Genomic DNA, 18,973 nt, shown 5'->3' on the forward strand with positions numbered 1-18,973 from the left:
ATTCATTTTGTTTTGGCCTGTCTGGAGACTAACACATTTGTCTTGAGTGTCCTCTGTGTAAGAGAGAGATTCAACGAGGGTGAACAAAGGCCATTTCCTCCAAGAGCATCTCAAACAGTGGGGCTCTGTATGTACTGTTGAGTGAATGGGTGAATAAACTGATCATCACATCATCTAGGAGGTACCCCGACTCCAAACCCCCCAAGAAAGGTTAACACCATGGGAGGACAAGATAATCCTTTAGCTTGTTGCCTAGACAATTCCAAATGTGCGCTCAATGAATCTTTCTTTGTATAAATGTCGTTTGACACTTGTATTTTGTCTTTGATGAATCAGGGCTGGAAAAGCCCAGGCCTCTCTATACCTCTTAAGTATCTCAGAGAATTAAGATGTTTGCCCATTTCCAATCATATAATTCTCACAAACAGCCATCACAGCACACATACACAAACACGCACTTGCCGGTTTTACATACTCAAGGACTCACCAGAATGTAGCATTTATGTTTTGCTTTAAATTCAGTTTTACTGATTTTTAAACAAAAATATAGCAAGCATTTTGTTTTATTTATTTGGCTTACATATATTTATTTGTTCATCCATGTGTCTGTTCCTTTATTAAACCATCATCTGTTCTGTATATATCTGAAGCAAGGGATATAAAGATAAAAGAATCTCAGAGTAGATTGAGATGCTTAAGATTGAGATAAATTCACTGAATGTCACTATCCCACTGAATATCACTATGATTGCAGACCTAGTGTTTGGAAGGGTTAAAGTTCAAGCCATGCTGGCTTCTAACCCCTGCTCCTCCTCGCCTCTGTAACCTCTACTGGCGAATGCTGGACTGCTTAGGAATCTGCTCAATCCTTTACAGAGAGTCCCTGCTGTTCCCTGACCCCCAGGAAGCTAGAAGAGCCTCAGAGCAGATAAAGGTGCCCCAGAGGTTCTGTCCTTTTCTTCTTTGGAAGCTGAGCACCAAGACATCCAGCCACTGAGCAATTCCTCAGAAGGGAAAAATGGAGTCAGACCCAAACAGGATGAAGGAGTTCTTACAACTCTTGGGAGAAACTGCTCATGGTTTCAAACGGAACTCCAACACACAAACCTCCAGGTGTCTGTTTGAAGCTGGCCTACTTCTAGAAGATTCCTGCTGGGCAGAACTAGCTCCTCAGAGAGGGAGAGGGTGCAGTTAGTGGAGAAGAATTGAAGCTCGCTTACTTATGGTGTGTGTGTGTGTGTGTGTGTGTGTGTGTGTGTGTGTGTGTGTGCGTGTGTGTGTGTGTGTGCTTGTGTGTTTATATGCTAGGTTTCCGTGTGTTTACACACATGAAAGCTACTTAAGACAAGAGATACAGCAAAGAGACAGTGTTTCCTTCACTGCCCTCTCCTGCTGAGTGCAAACTCCCATTCTACTCCTGTGTTTTCTGAAGAGTTTCTTTCCAGATTTGTAGTGTTTTCCTCCATTAACTTTTACTGTGCTTGCTGATGCTCTGCTATGAAAAGTTAAGGCCTTCTCATAGTTTTGTTTTTATTATGGTTCTTAGAACATAACTTTAACTATACCTCTGTGTCAAATCTTAGATAGTGTTTATTTACACCTACTTTGTAAGGTGAAAAAATTCTCACTCTTATAATTTTTCTTGGTTTTCTGTGCCCTTCTCAAATATATAGTTGTTTCTGACATTGTTGTGACTGAAACACACACTCACATTCCTACTAAGCTTGACCTGAACAGATGTCCTAGCAGAGGTCCTGTTGACATTAAGGCAGACATTTCTGACTTTGCATAGAACTATCCCTCAAACTACTGGATTTTAAACTTCTATGGTCACTGCAACAACTAAAATTATCTGTAGATTTCTAAATGATGCGCCATATCTTCCTTAGGTGAGAAACATTCATCTATAAGTTAATTCCAAAAATTAACATAATTCTATCTCTAATTGTAAGCCACTTTTGCTTCCTTGCCCTCTGTCTGCTGTTTTGTAGGTTTACGGTGAACCCTTCTCTTGCCATAACCCCTTGGCTTCTTATTTTCAGTGCCCGTACGCTTCCTTTTGTTTTCTATAGTACTGGAAATTGAACTATACTAAGCCCAGGATGGGTAGACTAGCAGGTTTTCATCGGGTAAAGATCTAGGCGCGTGCGTGTTTGTGTGAGTTCCATGCCCAGTTCTCTCACTCTGAGATGCTGGGAGATGTCCCTGCAAGTTCACAGGTCTGAATGGGACTCTTAATACCCCTAAGAAGCTAGAGTTTGATGCACAGTTCTTGTGTAAGCACCCTTCAATGCCTCTGAGAAAAGTATCTGAGAAGTATAGCACCAAACCTGTGAGATTGTTCCCCACATGTGGTTCCTGTCCACAGAGGGTATGTTTCTCCAAATATTCTTCACATTTAAAAAGCGTGTTAAGTCGCAAAGCACTGAAAATAGGCACAGGGTGGGAGGGGGATGCTTATCAGCTGTTGCATGTTGTCTAGAAGCTTCTATTGGCTGCTTTCTACGGTTTAATCATGCAATATTTATTTTAACTTATTCTAAACCGGTGGAAGCTTAAGAGATTTTTCTGAGCATATTGAGCTTCGCATACATTTTATAATAGTTGGAATTTATAATGACTGAGATTCTGAAATGAACCTGCTGGGACTTCTAGAAAGTCCCAGATCAGCTCAGGTCAAAACCAGAAGAAACGTGGCTTTTTTTCAAGCACCTACTGTGTGACCAGAAGTGTCCTCTCCCACTCCCAATCACTGACATCTTCCTACTGTGTGACCAGAAGTGTGCTCTCCCACTCACAATCCTTGACATCTTCCAACAGCCCATTCACAGAGGACTCTGAAATCTCAGTGAGTTAGAATGGCTTGGTTTTTCTTAGTTTCTTGTTCTCCTTCAAATTGCAGGTAAGACCGTTAGGTCAGAGCTCTAAAACACGTCTCAGACATGTTCTCTCTGTCTCACTTGCCACCTCCTCACACAAAATAATTATCACATTCACTGCAATTATGAGGACACTTTGCTGTTTTCTGCAACTTTGGCTGTTGTTTCTCTGCTCTGAACTTAAATGGCAGGGATGAAAGTGGATTCAGGACTCACTGATTACAGAACACACGCTATTTTTATACCATACCTGTTGGTCACTCAGCCCTCTCTTGGTTGATGTCAAATGACAGGATCAGGTAGGAAGGAAAGTGTAGCCCTAACGCTCTGATTAGGTAAATAAGCAAATCCAGGGCTTTATTAAACTGGCTCTCCATTGATCTGTTTTAGAAACATTCGGCTCCCCGAGGGGGTCAGAATTCAAGGTGGTTAATCACAGATAAAACAGATCAATGAGTTAGAACTTGCAGTGCTTGGCTGAGGGCCCTCTGTCACTCATGACTTCTTACTCTGGGCTAGTTTTGTGGCTCCATTATCTATAAAACCTTCACTTTTCTCCCATGTGTAAAATGGGCATCGGTTAGTACATGCTATGAAGTCATTTGTGTATCACGTGAGATTAGGTGAAGTGTGTAGTATGTCTCCTGGCGCATAATTAGCATGATTAAATTCACCACAACACAGACACATAGAAAGAAAGAACAAAGGTTGTTTTTCTAGGTCACAACACTTATTTAGTGCATGGATAATTCTGTATCTTGATTTTTTATTTATTTATTTATTCATTATTTATTTTGACTGTGAGGTGTTGAAAATGAGGTCAGAGTTAAGTCATTTTTAGCAATATTAGACTTTCTTAAATAAATCGAAGATGTGTACAACCATGAGCTCTACAAGATTTTGCATGTGTATGCTTGTATGTGTATGTGAATATTTGTGAGGTGCAGGGGCGTGTTGTGTGCACGCGTGTGCACGCGCATGTGTGCACGTGTGCACAAGCAAACCAGAAATCAGTGGTCAAGAGAATTTCTCAATTGTTTGCCACCTTATTTTTTAAAACAGTCTCTCACTGAATCCGGAACTCAACAATTTGATTAGACTCTCTGACCAGCAAGTCCCAGAGATCTACCTAACTGTTCTTCCCTATATTACACCTGTATTTTATGCTGGCACTAAGGTGGAATTCAGTTCCTCAGGCATGCATGACAAGTACTTTATAGGTTGATCCATTTCCCCAGCCCCTTCTCTCTTTAAAAAAAAATGTATTTTTAATGTTTCAGAAACGTTCTCAAAAGTTCAAGAACCATAAAACTATATCTTCCACGCCCCCATCGCTACCATCACAGTGTTCTGCAGAATAGAGAGTATCTAGCAAGAATTAATTTGGGACTATGTATGGTAACACACACCCATAATTCCAGCATTTGGGGAGGGAGGTGGCTGAGGCAGGAGACCTGAGAGTTTGTATTTACAAAGCAAGGTCCTGTCTTAAACAAACAAACAAAGGAAAGCAAAGTTACCTGGAAGAGAGAGCAGTTTGTGAGGGTGTGTTATAGCTTAGTGACAGGACACTTGCCAGGGAGAGGATTAAGGAGAGGAGGAGAGGAGCAGCTTGTGTGCTCCCAGCTGCCCAGGCCCGAAATAACCACACAGAAACTGTATTAATTAAATCACTGCTTGGCCCATCCCTTACTCATATTGCTAGCTAGCTCTTACATCTTGAATTACCCATTTCCATTCTTTTATATTTTACCACGAGGCTCGTGGCCCACGGGCAAAGTTCCATCTGGCAGCTCAAGTATTTCCAATCAGGTAGCTATGCGGTGTCTCTTGTCTCCACTTTCTTTCTCCTAGCATTCAGTTTAGTTTCCCTTGCCTGCCTCTATTCTTCCCCAGACCAAGCCAGTTTCTTTATTAACCAATGATATTCACAACATACAGAGGAGAATCCCACATCACCTCCTCTTTTCTGTTTAAATAAAAAGGAAGGTTTTAACTTTAACATAGTAAAATTACATATAACAAAATAGGTATCAAGCAAGAATTACAGTTACAATACTTATATTACTTTATCTTTTATCATAACTAAAGAAAACTATAACTATCTATTCTTCAACCCCATCAAAGACTCCAGAGGGATATATTACCTAAGTAAACAGAAAGTGCATTGTAAGCAACAACTTCCAAAACTCTAGAACTAACAGAAACATCTCACTGCCTGGACAGTCACCCAAGGTTCTTCTGTATCATTGGGGCATCCATCTTCAGTCTACAGGTCCATAGTATTCGGCAAACTTTTCCATTAAGCAGGAAATTTCAAAGACATTTCTACCTATATTGGCAATTTGTCAGTCACTTTCTTCTGTGTCCTGCAGAATGTCTGGCAGACTCTTTCATGAAGCAGAAACCCAAAGGGTCATCTCACCTTTAGGCAAGTTCAACAGTTGTTTCTCTGTGGTTCCTGCATGTCCCGTTCATATGGCACAGCTTCAAGCAGTCCAGGCAAGAATAGTTCCTTACCCAAATGATTAACCAACACTATAAAGAGCCTCTTTGATGACCTATCATCCTTTTGAAGTAGCTTGGTGCTGCCGGGAGCAGATGTGTCCAACTGTCATGAAAAATCCTAAATTCTTAAACACTTTAACTGCCATAGTCTGTAGTCTTTGAAAGGTTTGAAAAATGTCTATCCATCTGAAATATATCTCTATACATCTAGAAAATCAAACTAACATCACTACAAGCTTTACTATTATAGATATTTATTAACCTCTATTTCTTAATTATACATTACATTTTTGATGAGCTGAACAAACACAATACTTTAATCAAGATCAGAAATACATATACACAGTATAACAAAATTGACTTTAAATTTGTATCAATAAGCCAAGATCCATACCACTGCAAATCTCTATAGCATGTCTCCCTTTAAATGTAAAGAAACATTTATAGACAATATTTAGGAATTTGGGTGTGGTTTTCTCCAAACTGCTTTCTGTTTTTGGTTGGGTTAAGTAATTTTTGGGGTGTTCATGGAGAACTTTCAGGTGGTCTTAGTCCATCAAACCACATTAGTCTGGAAGAAATCCATAGGTTCTCGTCTTCTGTGTAAACAAAAGCAGAACCTCTTTTCCAGAGCAACATATCCTTAAACTCAAATTGTGAACTCAAGATACCGTTATGTTGGTTTATCTTAGCAGACCCCAGTATGAAATATATCTTTGCAGTCAAAAAGTTCAAAGAAAACACAATAATATATATAACCAGACTCTTTTTGTATATTCCATCTTTATATGGCTTATTATTCTTACTCTATTACTTTTTCTACAAGTTTACTCTGTCTCTTTAAAGACTTTGTTTTGTTTTTAAAAAAAAACATTTACTTCTCTTTATAACTCTCTATGTTCTTTTTCTTCTCTCTCCCAAGCCTATGTACAGTTTTAAAACACACTGTGAGCCATTTAGAGGTCTTTTTCATCTGAATCTGTCTTTATTGTGTACCTGTAATTATTTTCTGAACAGGACTGCTTTTAAAAATGTTAAATGGCTTGGATAGTACTAAGGCTGCTTTGCTTTTTGGCTCTGCCCAGTCCAACATGGCAGAAGTCTGTTCACTGCCTCTGAGACTGCTGGGTGGGAGCCATCCTTACCACCTCAACTCTGGTAATCAGTTGGCCCATGCTCATATAATTTGCAGCACGCTGCCCACAAACCCCACTCAAGTGCTCGGCCTCCTGAAAGAGCCTGAGTTCATGCTGGCAACACAGCCCAGGAAGCTGCAATTTCGAAATCACGCATTTTTTTTCAGCTACTGCTGAATCAGGAAGACCTCTCTGAAAGGAGCTGCAGCATGCCACCAGCAAACAGAGCCCATCCAAAAATAAAATGCAGCTAAACTTTGTTTTTAGTGTTTAGAATTCCTTTACAAACCCTCCCAGGTTTGATGTGGATTTAGCTAGCACACATTGAAGTGCCAATCTGTTGTTGGAGGCCACTTGTTTGTTGCCAGTTGTTCAGCCCCGAAATAACCACACAGAAACTGTATTAATTAAATAACTGCTTGTCCAGTTGCTTAATCATATTGCTAGCTAGCTCTTACATTTAGAATTAAAGGAAAGAAAAGCAGAAACACAGACAGACACACACAGAGGTAGCTAGGGAAGGAGGAAACAATTTGCTCTAAAACGCTTTTACTAAGAGCAAACTGTGAGGAGAGACTCCAGAATGAGAATAGACATTCCGTAATAATGACACCCAAAAATTAGCCTTTCAGCCTTCAGATGCTACCCTTATCATGTGCTTGGTCAGTGTTGCCCGGAGGTGAGATCCAAAGTAACTTCTTGTCTGCAACTACTCTTAGCAAAGATGCTTCAGTGGCCTTGGGGATAGGGGGATGCACTACTTTGTTAATTAAGGATTCATCTGGGGGAGTTAAGAGGTTGATAAATGAGAGGATGTCAAAGCTCTCTATTTCTTTCAGGACTGGGTTAATGACCAGCTCAGTAATCATTAAATTCTTCATAGCAAGCCATTCTAAATTTACATCCTTACTCGGCTGTAAGACTAAAAGCCAAACACTGAAAGCTACATGCATTTAAGAAGAAGCCTCCATCCAACCAAATATAAACAATTTCCCCACTGCATTAAAAAGACAAAAACAATGTGGTGGGGGTGGCACACCCCTTTAGTTCCAGCACTTGGGCGACAGACTTAGAAGGATCTCTGTGAGTTTGAGTCCAGCCTGGTCTATAGAACGAGTTCCAGGACAGTCTCCAAAGCTGCATAGAGAAACCCTGTCTCCCTATATCAGCCCTTAGCTATGCACCATGAAGTACAACTAGATTCCAATAAAGAAGGGTTCTATGTTAGGAGGATTCAGTAACGTTGGAAACTCTTGCTAATGTCACACTAAAGAATCCTATTTAACTGTGTTTAGAGTGGCAACTCCCTCAAAGCATATGACTTAGAGTCTTCCTATTCTGTCGCTTCCATTAGCACTTTACCATTCTAACACTACATAACCTCCCTGCTGAAACTGCCAGCTTAGCTGCCTACCTGCTTGAACAGGCTATGCACTTCTGCAGATCAGGGAGGGAAGTGGACCAGAAACAAGCCAGAATGTATGTCCACAGAAGCAGTGTGTTTCTATTTTGATTGTAATTACAAGTGTATATTAATTAATCAGTGTGCATTTCCACATACCAGCATTGTTTCTCACACAAAACACAGACAACCTGGAGGTCTGTAAAAAGTCAGCAAGTGACTATCTGCCTGAGGAGTATACATGAGAAGCAGGAACGTCAGGGATGAGGACATGGTTCAGTTAGGACTTGCCATGAAACCATGAGGGCCTGAATTGAGCTCACCAACACCCACAGAAAAGCTGAACATGGCATCATATCTCTGGAACCCCAATGCTGGAGGAGGTGGAGACAGACAGATCCCCAGAGCTAACTGGCCAGCCATTCTAGCTAATCGGTAAGCTCCAGGTTCAAACAGAGACCATGTCTCAAAGAATAATATGAAGAGAGACAGAGAAAGATATTATATTGACCTTTGGTCTCTAGGTGCACACACACACAAACATTTATACACACACACACACACACATGCATGAATATATGCACAAAACAGAAAACATCCACATCTTTCATCAGTGACAAGGGGGTTATGATATCATATATAATATCCTCATTATTATAATATGAAATTAGATTCTGAAATATCAACAAAGATGCTATCTTTTCTTTGTCTAATACTCACTTTTGGATATCTCACATTCATGTTCTGTTCGGATGCCCCAAATTGTGTAAAATTGGCCATCTGTGTTCCCAGTGAAAAGGATATAACATTGGTTTCAGGCTTTGATCTCAACATAAAGGAAGTATGAAGGGGACATGATGATGAGGTTGTAGGATGAAGGATCAGGAATTACTTTCCTAAAGTAATCATGGGAAGATGGAGTGGAAAGGTAACAGTACCAAGTAAGGGAGAGAAGAGCATTGTGGTGAGGAGGAGCAGCTATGAGGCCAGAAGAGTTACTGCTAGGTCCCCGTTAGCCAACTCTCTAAGTGCATTGCTCTCCAGCACTCAGGGCTGGGCAAACACGGAAGCGTAGTACCTGTACTTTCTCTCCCCATGACAACCTCCTATTACAAACCTCAAGTCAACAAGAGAGTGATAAGACCAATGTAAGCCCCAATCCAAGTTTTGTGTGATGTGGCAGCCCTTAGAAACGAAGACTTGAGGATCCAGAGACATTCTCAGTGCAGCATGCACAGCCATATGGAAATACTGCTGGGTAAAATGAATGCACTGATGGCAATAGGCGAGAAGCAGGAAGAGAACCTTAACACTTGCAATCCTCTCATTTGGAGTAGATTGTCCTCTCAAGCACAGTCTGGAGCCCTTCTGAAGTGGGAGGGGTGTATAACCTACTATCTGACCTATAAGGTGGGTCAGAGAAGTTCTGCATGGCCACCTACAGCTGAAGACGGTAAAGATTAGGGCAATAGTTCTTTGTTTTATGATGGTATTTGTGGGGAAAGGGGAGTCTAACTAATCATTTCCCTTAGAGAAAATAAATTCTAGTCTCTACAGACTGTTTTTGGAAGGACTTGGAGACCAAAAGACAAAGGCATAATGGAGGTGTCTGCAGTTGTCTAGAGAGTTGCTGAGTTCATTCCTAGAAGGAACAAAGAATTGAGCCCCCAGGAAGGACAGAAGACCAAGGTGCAGGGAAAGGGAAAGCTGCAAGCATTCCGGATGAAAGAAGCCCAAAGCCGGAGTCCTTTAGGTGGTAGCTGGCTCGGATACTTTCTGAGACCTCTGGGTCCTCCCTTTCCACTACTGATCCTGTTTAAATGCCCCCTCTCCCTAGTGCCTTCCCATCTTTCTCTTTGTAAGGTTTTCTGGGAATAAAAGCAGCCCTCTTAGGAAGCCCATTTTCCTTTCCTAGTCTACCTACGCCACTAATTCTCCTTCAGAGCAGCAAGAAAGTTGACTTCTGCGGTCCCGCCGATGTCCTTTAGATCAAAGTAGCTGGGACAGTTAAGCATGATACTTTTGGAGTCCCAACTCTGAAAATTTTATACGTAGGACCGAAATATTTGGTATAAAGTCAGGCCCAGAGCTCTTTAACTGGGAAGGTCTAAGATCAAGTCTTTCAAAACCATATTTTTATTTAGTTCCCTATTATTAAAAATAACTCTTTTCTCACATAATTTATCTTGATTATGGTTTCCCCCCTCTCTCCTCCTCCCAGGTCTTCCCCACCTCTGTTCTCATCTAGACCCACTCCCTTTCTGTCTCTCATTAGAAACAAACAGGTTTCTAAGCTTAATCATTAATATAATATAATATAATATAATATGATTTATGTTATAATATGATAAAACAAAAACTAGCACATTGGAATTAAACAAAATAAGCAAACAGAAGGAAAAGAGCCCGAGAGAAGATACAAGAATCAGAGAACCACTTGTTCACACTCAGCAATCTCATAAAAACACTAAACTGGACACCATAATATGTATGTAAAGGACCTGGTGCAAACCCATGCAGTCCCTGGGCGTGCTGCCTCACTCTCTGTGAGTTCATAATGATTTAGAGGACCTTGTTTTCTTGGTATTCTTTATCCCCTCTGACTCTTACACTCTCTTTGCTCCTTTTCTTTCTTTCTTTTATTTTTATTTTTTTTTTCGAGATTGGGTTTCTCTGTAGCTTTGGAGCATGTCCTGGAACTAGCTCTGTAGACCAGGCTGGCCTCAGACTCACAACAGAGATCTGCCTGCCTCTGCCTCCCGAGTACTGGAATTAAAGGCTTGCGCCACCACCGCCTAGCTTCTTTGCTCCCTTTCTGCAGGGTGGTGTGTGGGTGGAAGACAAGACAGGGGTGAGGGTGTTCCTTGAGCCCTGAGAGGAGAGATTTGATGGAGGCATCCTTTTTAGGTCTTCTTCAGCACCTATGGGGAAGGAAAGAATGAGCAGAATGGTATGATTTTCCCCATCCCAGGGATGGCAAGGGTCTGGTGTTTCATGCTTGGATGTGCAGCTTGCTGTCCTGTGGATCTGAATCAGAGACTGCCCTTGTCTTGCCCTAAAACTGACAAATTCTGGGGTCTCTTCTACCTGTCCCCCACTTTACAGTGTCAGGGAGATCCAAAACTCGTGCAGAGTTTTAAAGTCAATGAATTGCGAGGTTTGCATATTTGCCACCCAAAGAGAGATGAAAAAATGGCTATGGCCTGTATTCTCTCCCAGCATGCCCTCTATCTCAAACTGAAGGCCCGTATGAATAAAGATTTTTTGCACTGGGGAAATTTGGAAGCTGATCAATCTTTGTTGTTTGTCAAAGCTAAAAGTTGAATTAAATCATATGAGTCTTTACAGAAAGAAAAAAAGAAAACCAGATGGGTCTTTTGGGGTCTTTTAAGAAGAAAGCATCGGTCAGCAAAAGACTTGTTTAAAAACACATGGTCCTTTTGTGGTTTGTGGGACACACAAACCAAATATAGCATCTGCAAGAGTCATGCTGTTATGATTCAGCAACAATTTCCTAAAATATAGCCAGGATCTAAGACTGTTTAAATCTCACGCTCTTTCCCAGGTGCCACTCCCCTAAGCTTGTTCTTATAAATTAGGGAAAAATTCCTTTATTCCTGCCAAGTATCTTCACTGTGAAATCTGTGTTGTTTTCTTGGGGCTTTGTAGTTCTCAGAATCAAACACACTAACACTGTCAATCATCTAAATGAGTGCAATGACGTTAGGCGTTCCACACTCTTCCTGTGTCCGCAGCATCTTAATGAAGGGTTCTAGAATTCCTCTACGTGTACCATAGTGATTTTGTGACTAACTCCACCAACTCTGTAATCAACACACCCAAATACATCTCTGAAATTATTTCAAAGGACTTTAGCATCATGAGAAGAAACGTTCAGTTTAACCCGGGATCTGAAGTCGAGGCCAATTACTGATAACAATAAATAACTGAACTCTCTTGATGGCCATGGCTTACTTATGGTTTTTCTGGCAGAGGATTAAAATGTTTTCATCTGAAGATCATTTATGGAAGTTGTCCTTCACATTCTAAATAGGGACCTAACTTTACCCCGCCGGTGGCTCAACAACTCAGCTTGCAGTCCTTTCTACGGAAAAGTCATGAGACATCACTGAGAAACCATGCAGTTTGGCCAGGTTAGCTCTTTAACAAAGACAACCCTTGTTAATGATTCAACAAAGGCTGTGTTTTACTGTATTTCACAGCTCTTTACAAAGCCTGATTTCCCTCATCTTCCAAATCCTAGTCATTGTGTTGGCTAGCGTTTGCACTTTAACACCTCTGAAGTGAAAACTGATAGTTGTTCTAAAACAACCTGATGTGGTTTGGCTAAATGGATTCCTAATAAAACTATTTCTCTAGGTCGCTCCCCACCATACACCACTCCCAGTGTTCTAACCAAGAACTTACAAGACTTTCACTATCTTAGGGGCAGTCTGGCCCCTTTGACTAACACGGCCATGAGTAGGTTTTCACACAAACCCTCTCCTCATCTTTACCTCGTGCTTGCTCAGTTCCCTCATAAGTTCTTCGGCTTAGTATTAATATTTTGTTTCTAGAGAGTAGAAAATTATTTTTTCAAAGTGAAAAAAAAATAGATGAAGCATTGAGGCAATTCTATCGTCCTCTGACTGTTACAGTTTTGGGGTGAAAGTACTTGGAATAACAAAGCCCTAAAAGTTGAGGCTGGAGAGAGAATTCTGTGGGCCATACTACTGGACCCAGGGCACCCACAATAAAGAGTTGTTTGGCTTTAAATATCAATAGCACTGAGACTGAAACACCCTATTGTGAATAAAAGAACATATGTGGTATTTTTTCTTAGCACAATGAAGACCAAGTTAAATAGTAATATCTGTTGTTACTTAACTATATTATTTGCAAGAATGTTTGTGTAGCACTCCAAAGCTAGTCTAGAGAGGCTTCCTCAAGGATGAATATTCCCCATCAAAACAAAACTAACTCTCAAGCATTAGTGACACCCAAGACTGAAACCTTCAGGCACTTGAAACACACTGATTTAATGAGTATGACTAGACCTAACTTCTGAGCTATCCTGTACAGCCCAGGACACCTGTCTAAGAGATACCATTCAACTTCATGTTTAGGAAACACTGTTCTTCATCTTTCTCCTTCAATACATTTTAATATATACTTGGACTAAGGTTTATTTCCCACCTTTTAGAGATGGTTTACTCTCTTCGAAATATTACTGAAATCTATATAAACATTAGGATTTTAACTCTATAAATGAGAGATTAATCCTTTCATGAATTTAGATTATGGCTGATCCTTTGACACAGACTTATCTCAACCCATATGCAAAAGGGTTTTAGTGGATAGTCATTGTACAAACTAATGGGTTGTTGAATTTTGTTTTGTTTATTTGTTTGTTTGAGGCAAGGTTTCTCTGGGTAACAACCCTAGCTATCCTGGGACTCACTCTGCATGTCAGACTAGCCTCAAACTCGCTAAGACTCACCTGCCTTTCACCTGCCTTTGTTGTGTTTTTATTCATATATAAAAGGTACCTTGATCATAAGCCCCAATTATCCTGTTGTCTCATTCTTACTGGTTCCCTTTTCTCTTTCCATGTAGTCTCCTTTTATTTTCATGGCTTACAGGTGTATTTTTTTGTCTAAAGAGAAAATGTGAGGTATTTATCTTTCCAAGTCTGACCTATTTCAGTTAGCATGATGATTTCCAGTTCCATCCATTTTCCAACAAATGTCACAATTACATTCTTCTTTATAGATAAATACTCCATTGTATATATATACACAATATATTATATATATATATATATTATATATATATATTCTTTATTTATCTTTAGCTGGACTTGGACTGAGTCTATAAATTTGGTTATTGTAAATAATACTGTAAGAAACATGGGCACACCAGTATCCACAGAGAGAGTTCTTAATAGCAAGCCCCAGGTTAATTTTTCTTTTGTCCTGGACAAAGTCAATACAGGTAAGTCAGTCACTCCTTCAGTCACCAACTGCCTACAAATAGCTTCTCCATACCGAGTAGCCTACAAGAACCATCATGCTTAGTGTTACCAGAGCTTAGGTGGAGAGTACCAGCTGCTAGACTGAGCAAGGCGATCTTGTTATACTTCTTTTATTTTCGGGAATGCTGACAGAGAACTGCCAAACAAATTTGAGGTTTGAGGCCTTAGTTTGAATTAAGTTAGTAGATGATGGGTTGGGGGAGGGGTCTGTGGTTAGACAGAATGACACGCGGGCCAGCTAGTATTCTACATGTGGAAAAATCTGAAGTAGAGCTAACCCGGTGTTATTCCAAACACTTTAGTATTTTGTTCAACATAATTGGCAGGACCAAAAGAGGAGCCAAGTATGTTATTTGGTATGGCAAAAAGTATCCAAGAAGTCCATTCAATGTTACTCTTTGCAATTAGGAAATGTTATATATCTGTTGGTTCAATTCAGTTAGGCACTTGGCTGCATTTTTCTACTGTACTGAATACTTTGGCATGTGGTTAACGATACTGAATAGCTTTAATCTGAATAGAATTTGTGCCTATAGGCTTTCATATACATAACACTAGTCTACAGTAAATATTAGCACATTATTCTACTTCTGTCTCTATATTTTGCTGGGAATTGAACCCAGGGTCCTGCAAATGCTAGGCAAAACCCTGCCACTGAGCTACATCACAAACATTATTCTACATTTCTGTTATAGATGTTCTCATTCTTTTTTCAACTGTAAACTGTGAAACATAACTATAATTTTATGAGCCTAACATAATAATTATATAGTTATTAAGTTTTCTAGGCCTCTTCTATTATTTTAGATGAATTGGAGATTGTTTTCTTTTAATCAGCTTTTTAACTTAGCATTTTAAATCAGTATCTGTGGCACTGAATAATTTCTACAGCACTCAGACTTAATGATCACCTATTTTTCAGACTGCTGTATGCTAGTTTATTTCTTTCCTTTTGAAATTTTAGGCTGGTTCATCTGTTGCCCGCCTGCGTGCCTCTTTGGCTTAATGGTCATTATAAAATAGCACTCGAGTAAACATATAAAAGCAGGCTAATATTTCCCATCTTTAGAATGCATTGCTATGCAAAGTGTTTGGGCTTTCCACAGGGACAGATTTAGAGGGTGGATCATTTTGCTTCTTCATGCTCATTGTGCAAAAGTACTCTTTCAGTGTCCTTGTGAAAAATGGACTTTAAAGCTGACAAGAAAAGAACACCATTTTTTTCTCTGTGTAGCACAATTAATTTGGTAAATCATGAGGCCTATCAATGCAGTCCTTCTAATATAACAATAAAATGCTAATAGAATGTGACACTGTTTGGGAGTGAAGACAGAGATCTTTGCTCCCCAAATGCAGAAGAAGCTCCAAGGCAGGAATCTAGAAAGTAAAACATTTTCTATACTATTTAGATAACCTCCACAATCTCTCCAGAAGAAAGATTAACAGAAACTTACAAAAAGAGCCATAAAAGTCACCCTGTTCTGTTTTGTTCTGTGTAAATCCACAGAGATAAACATTTCTATCTCTTAGCTATCCTATTTATGAAAGGATATGAACACAGAGTCTGGAAACATTCACACAACAGGCAATGAGAGCTTCCTCTGGGGAGATTGGCTTAGGACGTTTTTATAGCCTGCATAGTGTCAAAATGTCACATAATCTGAGATTTTCTCTTAAAATAAATTCTGTCTTTTAATAAACCTGATCATCTTGAGCGAAAGGACCGTACTGCTGGCATGAATAAAAGCGAGCCACAACATTTGGCACAGGAGAGCCTAGACAGTCGCGTTCTCCCATTCATCCTGAGTAGAACTTCAGCTGCTGTGTGTCAGCCTTTGTCTTCTTCTCCACTTGCGTAGAGATTTGCAGCTGGGAGACGGAATATGGACCATACTCACCCACACAAATTAAACATTAAACTACATATTTGAAGCAGCTTGATGAACTACAATGAAAATGCAACATAATATTTTAGGGAACTCTGTTTGGGCAGTATATATCTGAAACACAGCCTTTTAAACTGGCCCAATAGTAAGAAATCAAAATTAATCTCTCTCTCTCTCTCTCTCTCTCTCTCTCTCTCTCTCTCTCTCTCTCTCCTTTTTTCCCTCCCTATCCCTCACCCACACACACACACTGAATTTAATAATAACCATGTTAGGGCTTTTATTCGCCTTTGTCTTGGAAATGGAGCAGAAGTCCCTGGGTGGGTGGCCAATGGGACTTTGTTCATAGTGTAAACAAAGCACACTGCTAGGCAGTTCTTTCAACAATAATGTTTGTACTGGAAACATTTGGAAGATGCTTGGGAAACAACCACCACTTTGGGGATTATCAAGAGAAGACACTCAAAACCTAACGGGCTTTTCTCTATCACCTAGCTAATTGCTTGCTTTCCTCATAGCAACTGCCAATCTTGAAAGACCACCTCTAGTTTTTATATTCATTTACACGGTATTTTTTATGAAGTCAACCTGCTTCAAAGAATGCAACTCCAGGGGAGTTTACCAATGGTAGTCATTCTTCAGGCCATGCATCCTGTTACTCATACAGGCAACGAGAGGGTGTTTCAAATTGCTTGTGCAGGTCTGTTGTGTTTAGGAAATTTCAGGTTGAAGGGTTTCCTTTTTCAGCTAACAAGATTTATTACTTTATTTTTATGAATTCCAGGTGGTTTTTATGAGCCTCTGCAAAAGCTTTTGGGACTGTGGACTGGTAGCGTTGGATGACATTACCATACAATTGGGAAACTGCCGGTCTCCAGGTAAGGAGACTATAAGTCATTTCAGTTGTGTGTCTCTCTGCCCTATGGACATTTCTAGCTCCTCTTAGAACCTCATACATTTGATCCATATGCATACATATACATACACATACATTTTATCCTTTGCTTTTCTTAATAGACACATTCTCACAGAGCTTTGTAGTAGATTCTACAAGTTGGAAATGAAGACGCTAGTATTCTGTGTGGTTTTATATGTATGGCTTGTCTCCTTTTCCTCATTGTAAGGAAAATTAGCAAACCTCCCTGAATGTTGGGGACAATGCATATACATTCCCTAGTTTATTAACTGCCTCCAAAAAACACTTTAAAAACAAGTGCACTCTACCTAAACCGGTAGTATCACTGTACTCTTAGAGAAAGCACATTTTCAAGTAATACTGATGACGTTGCTAGTTCACAAATACTTGTGAGACATATACCATTAAACTTTCGATAAAGTTGATATGTTCTAAGTCAACTAAGTGACAGAGAACAATAGACCCTACAGCAGCAACAGGTGACATAGTCTTATGTTGCTGCTCATAGCAGCCTGATGATTGGTTGTTGTTTTATTTTTTTAGTTACTTGAGAGTTTTGTACAACATTGTTTTGATCATATTTACCTTCCCAAGTCTTCCCAGAACTACTCTTTTTCCCCCATTCACCTGACTTTGGGGGGTCTAAACCCTTCAAGGCCATTTGTGCTGCCCAAAATATCCTCGGAAGTGTGTTCTTCCGCTGAAACACGGTCAATTTGTGAAGGGTTACACACTTAGATAAATCTGATCTTTCCTTTTCCGGTAGCTATCTATTGTGAGGGGTAGGATTGTGTGCCTGACGCACCTATGCATGCTGGGATTTAGCCCAGCTTGGACGTACACGGGCCTTGTGCATGCTGTCACAACTGTTGTGAGTTCATATATGCAGTTCATATGTGAGTTCATATGTGTTGTGAGTTCACATGTGCTGTGTCTAGAAGATGTTCCAATGCAGTCATCTATAGCCTCTCCCCTTACACTCTTTGGCCCTGTACTTCCACAATGATCCCTGAGCCTTGAGATGAGGATGCAATGGTTCTTTCAAAGACCTCAGCTCGGGCTTCTATACCTCAGGAAAGAATTTCCAAATGAATCAGAAGCAAAATCGGAACTTATTAAGAAAAGGTTTAAACATGGATTTAAGTTCTAGTGTCAACACAAGATGCTTTGGAAAAGGACAGTAGACACCCAAGACAAGGCTGTGGGGCTTCTCAAGAGAGAGTCTCCATTGTTAAAAGAGTTTCTAAGGATTTTTTTCTTTTTTGGAGAAAGAGATAATACGGTGGTTTCTAATGTGCACTGATAAACACAAGGACCGGTAAGAAGACAAAACCATAGGTCACAGTGCTGAAGGATTCCGTACTGTATTAGTTGCAAGGGGGTTGAGACATATTTGTCTACAAACTAAATTTATAATCTTGTGTGTGAGAGTCTCAGAACATAACATGTTTGCATCTGGAAATGGAGTAAGATTAATTTAAGTCATATACAAATCTTAAGCAAGGCTCCCTGCTATTTTAGCATTATTATTTAAAATAGTTCTAGAATTGTGTCAAATCCTCCACTCTTGGCTGGCTTGAGACTTCAGCCAGACTCCAGAATGAGCTCCCCCAGTCATTTCTTTATAATTTCCCTTTTATTTTTGTCTTACTTCAGACTAAGCATTGGTGACAGAAAAAAAAAAAAAAGCTAAAGTCATGGAAGCTAGTAGCTTGCCAGACATATCAGGCAATGAGTAAACAGTGCATACCTCTAAGATCCTCAGTATTCATCTCTATAACAAATAGCCAATGTGTAGCAACACTCTGATACTGAAGAATAATTGAAAACTGCATTTGGGCTGGTGGCCTTGCTCAGTGGCAGACACTTTCACAGCTTACACAGGCTCTGCGTTTGTGCCCACCGTTAGAAAATCAACTTAAAGGAAGACATCTTGCTTTCCGATCCTTGGTTTCTGAGTCCTTAGAAGGACAATACCAGTAAGAATAGCCACACTCAGGGCATATAACAGGGAACGGGGCTTCATTAATTAGCACTGTATGTAAAACAAAACACAAGAGAAACATAAAAAAACGGACAGTCATTGAAAATTTCACTGGGAATATGGATATCAGGAGGTTCTGGAGACACCTTATATCTCCAATTTTCAGAGCTTTGCAATTCTGCTCAAACAAATTCCCAAGTTCGGGGAGATGTCTTGTTCAAAGTAACC

At 40.0% G+C, this 18,973-nt stretch overlaps 1 protein-coding gene across 1 annotated transcript in view; it reads left to right on the forward strand.

Annotated features, from left to right (window-relative positions):
- The window catches only part of Mamdc2 (MAM domain containing 2), a 146,641-nt gene that overhangs the window by 103,181 nt on the left and 24,487 nt on the right, over window positions 1-18,973 (forward strand). Inside the window, exon 10 of the mRNA XM_087908031.1 lies at window positions 16,630-16,723. Within this exon, the coding sequence (XP_087764157.1) occupies window positions 16,630-16,723 (94 nt within the window). The remainder of the gene's footprint in view (window positions 1-16,629; window positions 16,724-18,973) is intronic.

Source organism: Myodes glareolus, chromosome 7 (assembly GCF_982192425.1).
Source record: "Myodes glareolus chromosome 7, mMyoGla1.1, whole genome shotgun sequence".
Taxonomy (NCBI): Eukaryota; Metazoa; Chordata; class Mammalia; order Rodentia; family Cricetidae; genus Myodes; species Myodes glareolus.